Genomic DNA, 9,933 nt, shown 5'->3' on the forward strand with positions numbered 1-9,933 from the left:
AGAGACAGAGCGTGAACGGCAGAGGGGCAGATGGAGAAAGAGACACAGAATCTGAAGCAGGCTCCAGGCTCTGAGCGGTCAGCACAGAGCCCGACATGGGGCTCGAACTCACGAGCTGTGAGATCATGACCTGAGCCGAAGTCGGACACCCAACCGACCGAGCCCCCCAGGCGCCCCGCATCTTACCTAGTTCTAGAAGCATTTGGGTGGGCTTACAGAGAATCCAGACTACACGAGAACGTAACATAATACACAAGGGGACCGGGGCAAAGTGCAGACAGTCATGTAAATGTGTTCATTGATTGCCTGAAAGATAGGAAAAGATGATAAAACCCAGCAATACTGGCACCCAAATGTATTTCTTAAGGTGTGGAAAAGCAGTGAGAGGAGGGCCCCAAACTTAGCTCTGAGCTTCCTGGCAGCCAAACCAGAAGAAAATTCCAAGATATGCCGCGTTCTTAAACCAAAACGCTAACCACTTGCTTCGTGAAACTTCAGCACGTGTACAACCAAGACCAGAGATTTCTTTTGAGGATGCTCCTAAAGGAGAGATTCAAGGAAACCAGCCCCGATAACATCGTCATCAGAAACGCATTAAGAGATTCTCATATAGCTATTCTGGACCTACTATGTGCCAGGCACTTTGTATCTGTGCTTTAAAAATCTTGGGGCGCCTGGGTGGCTCGGTCGGTGAGGCGTCCGACTTCGGCTCGGGTCACGATCTCGCGGTCCGTGGGTTCGAGCCCCGCGTCGGGCTCTGTGCTGACGACTCGGAGCCTGGAGCCTGTTTCCGATTCTGTGTCTCCCTCTCTCTGACCCTCCCCCGTTCATGCTCTGTCTCTGTCTGTCTCAAAAATAAATAAACGTTAAAAAAAAAAAATCTTTAGAGGGGCCTGGCTGGCACAGTCAGTTAAGCGTCCTACTTCGGCTCAGGGGATGATCTCCCAGTTCGTGAGTTCGAGCCCCGCGTCGGGCTCTGACAGCTCAGAGCCTGGAGCCTGCTTCGGATTCTGTGTCTCCCTCTCTCTCTGCCCCTCCCCCGCTTGCACTCTGTCGTCTCTCTCCCTCTCTCTCTCTCTCTCTCCTTCAAAAAGAAACATTAACAAAAATTTTTAAGTCTTTATAAATGTCCCTGCACGTTAGGCAGATGAACAACCCGAGGCTCAGAGAGGTTAAGTCAGTCGAACACGTGACTTGGCCAGCTGGTAAGTGGCAGAGGCAGGGCTGGAGCCCACGTAGGGCTTATCTGCTAGAGTCTCCAGAGACCTGGGTACCTGTAGTTCTGGCTGAATCCTCCTCTTGGGGCTCGGGGCCTCTGCTCCCTCCCTGCAGGCCTGAAGGAGCTGCATTTCGTGTGCGTGGACTCTGTCCTGGGGACCCCTGTCCAGGAAGAGCTATGTGACCTGGGAAGCAAGCCTGGGAGCCGGCGGGAGGTCTGCCAGGCTGCCCCGTGCCCGGCTTGGTGAGTGGGGGTGGAGACCGTGCTGGGGGCGGCAGCCTGGGTCCCCCGGGGAGGAAGGAGTCTTACCCTGGTGTGTAGCCTCCCAGGGAACGCTGGCCTGTTACTGCAGGTGGGAGACCCGAGCCCTGGCGCCGTGCCCAGTGACCTGCGGAGGGGGGCGGGTGCCACTGGCTGTCCGCTGCGTGAGGCTGGACCGCGGCCGCCCCATCCCCCTGCCTCACTCCAAGTGCTGGCCGCTGCCCAGGCCCCGCCCCGTCCGGGACTGCAGTCCGGAGCCCTGCCCTGCCAGGTGGGCCCCTTCCCAAGGAGACGGGTGGTCCTAGGCGTCGCCTTCCAGGAAGCCCCTGACCCTCCATGCCCTCGCCTGCGGGAGCAGGTCACACTGGTGTCCGGGAAGGCTGTGGGGTGGGGGGGGGGGGGACGTTTAGAGCGTGTGAGTGTTGTCTCACGGGGTCTGGGATGCCGTGGGCCCATGTGGCTGACGGTTCGTTTATCGCTTGCTCTTTCCTGAGCACCTGCCACGCCCAGGTGCTGTTCTGGCAGCAGGGACCCAGCAGGGAGCCGGACAGACAAGCATCCCTGCCCTCCCGGAGCGGGCGCCGGCGGCGGGGGGAGATGGGAGACAGAGTCGGATGGGGGGATGTGGCAAACGTGGGGGAAAGGAAGATTAGGAGTGCCGGCCGGGCGCGGTGGGGGGCTGGGGTTCCTACTAGAGACAGATATCCTCGCAGGCTCCCTTGGGTCCCCTGCCTCTCCCCCAACTTCCCTTCGAACACGTCAGTTTGCCTTTAGCTTTGCGTTCTGCAGAATGGGCTCTCCCGCGTGTTTTCTGTGCACTGGGCCCGGCCTCTCGGTGGGGATGTGAAGGTGGCCCTCGGAGAAAGGCCCTGGCCAGGCCCTTCCCGGTCTGGGGAAATGGGACCTGCTTCTCTGGGCGCCGCCTGACTCCGGTTTGCCCCAGGTGGCAGTACAAGCTGGCAGCCTGCAGCGCGAGCTGTGGAGGAGGGGTCGCACGGAGGATCCTGTATTGCGCACGGGCCCACGGGGGCGCCGAGGGCGAGGAGATCCTGCCGGATAGCCGGTGCCTGGGGCTGCCTCGCCCGGAGCAGCAAGAGCCGTGCGGCCCGGAGCCCTGCCCACCCAGGTCAGCAGCCCCCAGGTGTCCAGCAAGCAGCCCGAGGTCCTGGAGTGTGTGGACGCCCGGCCGGTCGCGGTGGGGCTTAAAGGGTGGCTCTGGCGGGAGACGGTGCTCGGGCAGCAGGACCACCTGGCAGGCCGCGCTAGGTGTCCGAGGTGACGTTCCAACAAAACGCGGGTGGCCTGCCCGTGGGGTGCGCGGGTGTGGGGCGGGCTGGGGGTCTTCAGCGGGAGGGGGCAGCATTGACGCGGGGTCCGTGGCTGGTCCCTGCCGGGCACAGGACAGAGTAGCTGCAGCCAACGAGGTCCAGGGGTGGGGTGGGAGCCTGACGGGGAAGCGCAGACAGTCACCTTGTTTGTCGGCCCTGCTTCCACGGCTGCTTCTTTGTAGCTCTGCGTTTTTGTTTTTGTTTTTTTTTTAACGTTTATTTATTTTTGAGAGAGAGACGGAGTGAGAGAGAGAGACAGAGTGTGAGCGGGGGAGGGGCAGAGAGCAAGGGAGACACAGAATCCAAGGCAGGCTCTGAGCTGTAGGCACAGAGCCCGACGCGGGGCTCGAACCCACAAACCACGAGATCGTGACCCGAGCCGAAGTCGGACGCCTCGCCGACTGAGCCACCCAGGCGCCCCGGGAGCTTCGCGTTTTTACCACCGAACTGCTTTTCTGAACCCAAACAAGGGAACAGACACCCGTGTCCCGCCAGCAGCCTTACTAGGCGCGCTGTATTGCCATGTTTCCTTCCTGTCGGTCTCCTTGGCCTCAGAGAAATACACCGTTATGGATAAGAATTCGTTCCAATTGAAACGCTTAGCTCACCCGTCATCTATCTGGGGTCTGTCGCAAAGTCGGGAGCACGCTTTATTTCTCCACGTCAGTCACTGAATTTCCCCCGACGGCTCCTTTATCATGTCCTAGATCCTTGTGTACATTGGGATCTGTGTCAGGGCTTTCTGTCGGCTTCCGTTGTTTGTAATTCCCCCACCCGTCCCCGTGTCAGAGTGTTTTAAATACCGTGGCTTTATGGTCCACTTACCACCCACACCGGTGTCTCTTGGCTTGTGCTGAAGTCCCTTGGCCGCGCAGCCCACTCATTCGCGTGGGAATTTATCTGGGATTTATACGGCAGTTCCACACACCCCTGAGCTCTGGCCACTCCCCCGATGGCGCCTGCCTCAGGGCTTCCGTGGCTACCTTCCCGCTGCCAGCATGGGTCTTCTCTGGATAGCCTTTCGTCCGGGCTCTGCTCAAAGCACCGCAGCAGAGAGGTGGGGAGTCCTCCCTGAGCACCACTCCAGAATGGCACACTCAGCCCGCCCACCGCATGACTCTGGGCTCTGCCCTGTTCTTCATAGCATGTGCTACGCCCTGGCGTTTATTTCGCTGTTGATTTCGCTGTCTGTTCCTTCACTGAGCATAGCGGTTTCCCAACCGGGGGCGATTTCGCCTCCCAATGTGGCATTGTCTAGAGACATTTTTTCCTTTAAGTTTTTCTCTATTTATTTTGACAGAGAGAGCACAGCAGGGGAGGGGCAGAGAGACAGAGGGAGAGAGAGAATGCTAAGGGGCTCGAACTCATGAGCCGTGAAAACACGACCTGAGCGGAAAGCAAGAGTCGGACGCTTAACCAACTGAGCCATCCAGGAGCCCAGCCTTGGTTCTCTTTTCTTTTCTTTTCTTTTCTTTTCTTTTCTTTTCTTTTCTTTTCTTTTCTTTTCTTTTCTTTTCTTTTCTTTTCTTTTCTTTTCTCTTTCCTTTCCTTTCCTTTCCTTTCCTTTCCTTCTAATCCTCAAGTTAGCTAACATGCAGTGTAGTCTTGGCTTCAGGAGTAGATTCCTGTGATTCACTTCTTACATATAACACCCAGTGCTCATCCCAGCAAATGCCCTCCTCAATGCCCATCACCCATTTTCCCCACCCCCCGCATCTCCCATCCCCATCCACCCTCAGTTTGTTCTCTGTATTTAAGAGTCTCTTGTGGTTTGCCTCCTTCTCTGTTTTTATCTTACTTTTGCTTCCCTTCCCCGATGTTCATCTGTTAAGTTTCTCAAATTCCACAGATGAGCGAAGCCCTACGATATTTGTCTTTCTCTGACTTATTTCACTTGGCCTAATACCCTCCAGTTCCATCCACGTTGTTGCAAATGGCAAGATTCCATTCTTTTTCATCGGCAAGTGTATATAAATCACATCTTTTTCCATTCACCCATCGGTGGACATTCGGGCTCTTTCCATCCTTTGGCTATTGTCGATAGTGCTGCTATAAACATGGGGGTGCCCGTGCCCCTTCGAATCAGATGTGCAGACACACGTTAAGTGCCGTGACTAGGGAAGGGGGGTTGCCACTGGCATCTGGCGAGTGGGTGGAGTGAACCTCCTGCACCGCATCCGACGGAACCGTTGGCCCCAGATGTCAGTGGTGCCAAGGCGGTGCTGAGGCTAATCACAAATCGACACGGGCAGGACTGACCGACGTTGGGATGTGTTCTCCCTTATCCAAGGGCGTCTCTTCCCCCGTCCCTGTCACTTGCATAACTGAGGATCCGCGAGCCCTGGACGGGAAGGGCCCACCCTTCCTGGGCTCGGGGCTGCACCCTGGGGTCTTCTGTCCTCGCAGGTGGAAAATCGTGTCCCTTGGCCCATGCTCAGCCAGCTGTGGCCTTGGCACCGCCACGCGCTCCGTGGCCTGTGTGCAGTTCCATCAAGGCCAGGACGTCGAGGTGGACGGGGCGGCCTGTGTAGCTTTGGTACGGCCGCAGGCCAGCATCCCCTGCATCACCGCCGACTGCGCCTACCGGTGGCGTGTCAGCACCTGGACACAGGTGAGCACGGCAGCTGGGGCGTGTGTCGGCCGGGGGTCCTCATACGCAGGGACCTGGGGGCTTGGATTCATCGTGACCCCCCTGAGAGGAAGGGGGAGACTGGGGCGGGAGGAAGTAGTCAGGGCATCTAGAGACAGAAGACACAGCGAGGCCTGGAGACCTGAGGGGCGGGTCTGGACCGAGGTCTGGAGACACCAGGACACGAAGGGGAAGGTGACTCAGGTCTCCGTTCTTGCCTTTCTGGTGCCGTCACCTCGCAAGGTAGTGGAAAGACAAAGGTAGATATGGTTAGGTTTCCTGCTGGAAGATCTCGCTCATGGTCGGGGGAGAGGAGGCAAAGCAGACAGCCACAGCCTGTGTTGGGCCCAAGGACTCTGGGCGTCGGGTCCTGGTGGAAACGAGAGCTCAGACGAGTGCAGTGCAGGGCAGGAGGGCAGGGGGGTTGCTGGTGCCGTGACCCGGCAAGGTAACCTCTCCGAGCCTCAGTCTCCTCACCTGTGGAATGGAGACGTGTGCTCGCCTCCCGGGCTGTGTACAAGTGAGATCGGATCATGCCTGGCCAGCGGTCACTGCTGTCCTCGACGCCCTCTGGCGAGGTCAGCCTCAGCTCCCTCTCTTGTCTCCTGGCAGTGCTCTGTCTCCTGCGGAGACGGCATCCAGCACCGGCACGATGCCTGCCTTGGACCCGGGTCCCAGGCACCGGTGCCAGCCCACTTCTGCCAGCACTTGCCCAAGCCAGCCACGGTGCGGGGCTGCTGGGCTGGGCCCTGCGCTGGGCAGGGGACCCCCAGCCCGGCGCCCCCCAAGGAAGCCACTGCTGGCGCTTCTCCGGAGCGGCCCCGGCCCCAGGCCCACCTCCTCTCCCCAGCTCCCCGGCTTCAGGGGCTTCTGCCTGGGCCCCAGGAAAGCCCGGCTGAGTCCAGTTATGTCCTTCAACTTTCTGTCTGGGCACTGGCTGGCTGCGGGAGGGGTGGGCAAAGCCGTCCCCAGCTGGGAGAGCTGGGACAGCCTCCTTGTGGGGACCTCCTGGGGTCATCCTGCGAAGCAGCACTTGGGTGCGGTGGGGGCTGAAGGCGTGGCCTTGGGAGGTGGGGCTCCAGGCTGGCCCTCTCCTTCCACTTTGCTTCTGCTGGCCGAGTGCGAGCTCGCTTTCCTTACCCTCAGCCTGAGGTTTCACGGGATCCGACCCAGGTCTGTGGGACTCAAGGCCACGTGCTGCTGTCCACACTGCCTCCCTCCCACTGGAGCATCCAGAAACGGCTCTGTGCCCTGCCTGCACCCATGCAGCCCCTCCCCTGACCTAAGAATGCTTTTCCAGCTGGGTCTAGGAGGCTGTCAGCCACCCTACCTCTCAGTCTCCTACCCAGTGTGGAAAACCCCGGGCCTCCCTTCGGGGAACTCCCCGCCCTGAAGCTCCCTTCTCCTGTGCTCCTGCCTCCTTTCCAGGCGTCTGTGGCCGGCAGCACCTTGAGCCGACAGGAACCATTGACATGCGAGGCCCAGGGCAGGCTGACTGTGTAGTGGCCATCGGGCGGCCCCTGGGTGAGGTGGTGACCGTTCAAGTCCTCGAGAGTTCCCTCAACTGCAGCACTGGTACGTCTGGGGCCACACGCACCACCGGTCTTGGTGTGGGGCCTCGGGCACTGGTGAGCAGGACTCCAGCCTGCCCCGTTCCCAGCAGGATGCACCAAGTGCACCCCCCCCCCCCCCGATAATCATCATGGCCATCTCGAGCCTGTCGTGCGATTGTCCCCATTCTGCAGATGAGGAAACTGAGGCTGTGTCCGATGACTTAGAGCCACAAAGGCAGGAAGTGGGAGGGTTGGGACCCGACCACAGCTCAGCCTACCCCAGGGCCGTCGTGCTGCCCGCCCAGAGCAGGGGGTGCTGGACCCTCACCACTCCGCCACTTCCTAGGGGACATGTTGCTGCTTTGGGGCAGGCTCACGTGGAGGAAGATGTGCGGGAGACTGTCGGACATGACTTTCAGCTCCAAAGCCAACACGCTCCTGGTGAGGCAGCGCCGTGAGCGGCCGGAAGGCGGAGTTGTGCTGCGGTACCGGAGCCAGCCTGCCCCGGGAGCCTCCCACAGAGGTGTGGGGGGTGGGGGGCGGGGAGCAGAGCCTCCCCCACGTCCCTGCGGGTGCCGCCTACCGGCGGCTGACTGTCATGGAGGAGGACAGCACCAGCTCCCTGTGCCAGGACGAGGTCCTGGTGTGTGTGCTGTGTGCCTCCCTCGCTAGGCCCCTGCAGCCACATGGGTGGCTGCCCTGGCACCCATGTCCCTCAAGACCCTTCAAGGTCCTCTGTGAGCAGCTTTCCCCCAGCCCTGTTCCGGCGCAGTGTCCTCTCTGCTCAGCCCCCACAGAGCTGGTGTGTGCAGCTGGTGTGTGCGTGCATGCTTGCACGTGTGAGCGCATGTGCACACACGCACACACACACACACACACCCCCCTCAGGTAGAGGATGGCATCCCATGGCCCCACTGGTGTCCTCCAGGAGCCCTCTTGGAGGTCTCAGGGGACTTTCCCTCTCCCAGCAGCCCAAGCTGGCTGAAGGTGGCTTCCCTAGCCAGCTCCAGAGGTTTCTGGCCCCCCCAGGCTTCACTTCTACAGAGATTTGCCTGCCCCCTCCCCCCCCCCCGCCCCCCCCCCCCCCCCCCCAGCGAGTAGCTTTTTGGTGCCTGAGCACAGGCATTGAGTGCTCAAGGGCGGGCCGCCCCTTCTCAGGCTCCTCTCTTCCTGGCCTCCCTCCCGCACATGGGCTCTTGCCTCACCAGGGGCACAGGCAGGAGGCGCGGCCAGGCGGAGCTCCCGTGGGCTCCTAATGTCAATGGCCTTTGTGACAGTCACCTTCACTTTACAGAGGAGGGAACTGAAGCTCAGAGCATTTAACGCCTTCGCCTAGGGTCTCACAGCAGAAAGTGGTACAGGTGGGGTTCGGCGAGGGCTTCTGTGGCGGAGACCCGATCTTGACCACCACGCCATATTGCCCCCCTTCACTGCCCCCTGGCTGTGAGCCGCCCCGGCCTCTGGCATCAGTGGTCTCTCCCGGGGCTGCTAGGTCCTGAAGTGGCCCACACCCAGCCCATCCACCTGCTCTCCTCTGCAGAGTGTGATGTGCAGCTCTTTGGACCCTGGGGTAAAATCGTGAGCCCCTCGATGAGTCCACGTGGGAGGAACCTGGGGGGCTGCCGCATCTTCATCAATGTGGCTCCACGGGCCCGCATTGCCATCCATGCCCTGGCCACCAGCGTGGGCACGGGCACTGATGCCAGCCACATCTTGGTAAGGCTACCAGGATGGGGACAAGAATGGGCTGACTTTTGCTACGAGTCTAGACAGCCGTCCCTGGGGATGGGGTGAGAACTGGGGGTGCTGTACCCACTTTGCCCCCAAACCTCAAAATCATTTGTGAAAGAATGAGAGAGAAGAGTTTCCTCCACTTACTCACCAACAGATGTTTACTGAGCGCCCCACAGGAGTGAAATAGACAAGACCTTTTCTGATGTAGACAGTTAACCCAGAACTCAAGCATAATTTTAGATCCTGATATAACTTTCCCAGAAGAGTGGATCAAACCCTCCTCCCATGAGGTCTGTGTGTTCTGGGAGAACTGCCCTCTGCAAAGTGTCAGCTCCCCTGCTGGAGGCAACCTGGCTTCTGGAATTAGACAGACCTGGGCTCAGAACCCATCTCTCACACCCTAGCTGTGTGTCCTTGGGGAAGTAATACGACTTCTCTGAACCTGTTTCCTGGGTAGAATAGTAGTGGCTTCCTGACAGGGCTGTTGTGTGAGGATTAAGTGTGTGGCCCTGAGTGTATGATCCCTTGTATATTAAAGGCACCATAAATGCTAGCTACCGTTTTTGGCCGGCCCTCTGGGGCTGCCCCTTTCCCCTCAGATCCGGGACAACCACAGCCTGAAGACGATGACATTCCGTGGGCAGCAGGCACTCTACTGGGAGTCCGAGGGAAGCCAGGCTGAGGTGGAGTTTAGCCAGGGCTTCATGGAGGCGGGCGCTAGCCTGTGGGGCCTGTACTGGACCCTCGGATCTCGAGTGCAGGAACCTGGCTGGGCCGTACCCTAGCTTCCTCTCCAAGCACAAACCTCCAGTGCCCTGCGTGCAAAGTAGGATGCCTCCTCCAGGTTCTGGAAAGGAAAGAAACGAACTTGACATTTATGAGCACCTGTTAGGTGCCTGGCAAGCCCCAGAGGGTTGACTCCGGTCTCTGAGTGCTTTCCAATTTGAATTCCGTCCAATCTTGAGTATCTCCTTTAGGGCCTCCTCCAACATGCAGAAGGCTAGGCGGCGGGAGGCAAGGTCTGGACTCTGTCTGGAAAGGCAGTCACCAGTCCCTCTGTACCAATAAACGGAATGTGCAGTCTGAGTAGCGTTTTTCTTCACATAACCTGTCCAATCTGCCTTGAAAACCCACCCCAGGGCATTGCCGGAATTCCCTGGCAGCGGCAGGGCTCTAGACCCACTACTGAGCTGAACAAGCCCCACGCCA

The 9,933-nt window shown here is 59.5% G+C and overlaps 1 protein-coding gene across 5 annotated transcripts in view; it reads left to right on the top strand.

The window, feature by feature from the left end:
- ADAMTS13 (ADAM metallopeptidase with thrombospondin type 1 motif 13) overlaps positions 1 to 9,807 on the top strand; it is a 31,302-nt gene extending 21,495 nt beyond the window's left edge. For 3 of the 5 annotated variants that reach the window (XM_058693598.1, XM_058693597.1, XM_058693600.1), the window contains 9 exons: positions 1,333 to 1,462; positions 1,572 to 1,751; positions 2,424 to 2,606; positions 5,215 to 5,419; positions 6,050 to 6,341; positions 6,866 to 7,012; positions 7,337 to 7,513; positions 8,531 to 8,706; positions 9,324 to 9,807. In XM_058693598.1, the coding sequence (XP_058549581.1) occupies positions 1,333 to 1,462; positions 1,572 to 1,751; positions 2,424 to 2,606; positions 5,215 to 5,419; positions 6,050 to 6,341; positions 6,866 to 7,012; positions 7,337 to 7,513; positions 8,531 to 8,706; positions 9,324 to 9,509 (1,676 nt within the window). In that variant the 3' untranslated portion in view covers positions 9,510 to 9,807. The remainder of the gene's footprint in view (positions 1 to 1,332; positions 1,463 to 1,571; positions 1,752 to 2,423; positions 2,607 to 5,214; positions 5,420 to 6,049; positions 6,342 to 6,865; positions 7,013 to 7,336; positions 7,514 to 8,530; positions 8,707 to 9,323) is intronic. The other 2 variants (XM_058693599.1, XM_058693601.1) reach the window with 1 other exon arrangement.
- The last annotated feature ends 126 nt before the right edge of the window (positions 9,808 to 9,933 follow it).

The sequence above is a fragment of the Neofelis nebulosa genome, chromosome 12 (genome assembly GCF_028018385.1).
Source record: "Neofelis nebulosa isolate mNeoNeb1 chromosome 12, mNeoNeb1.pri, whole genome shotgun sequence".
NCBI lineage: Eukaryota > Metazoa > Chordata > Mammalia > Carnivora > Felidae > Neofelis > Neofelis nebulosa.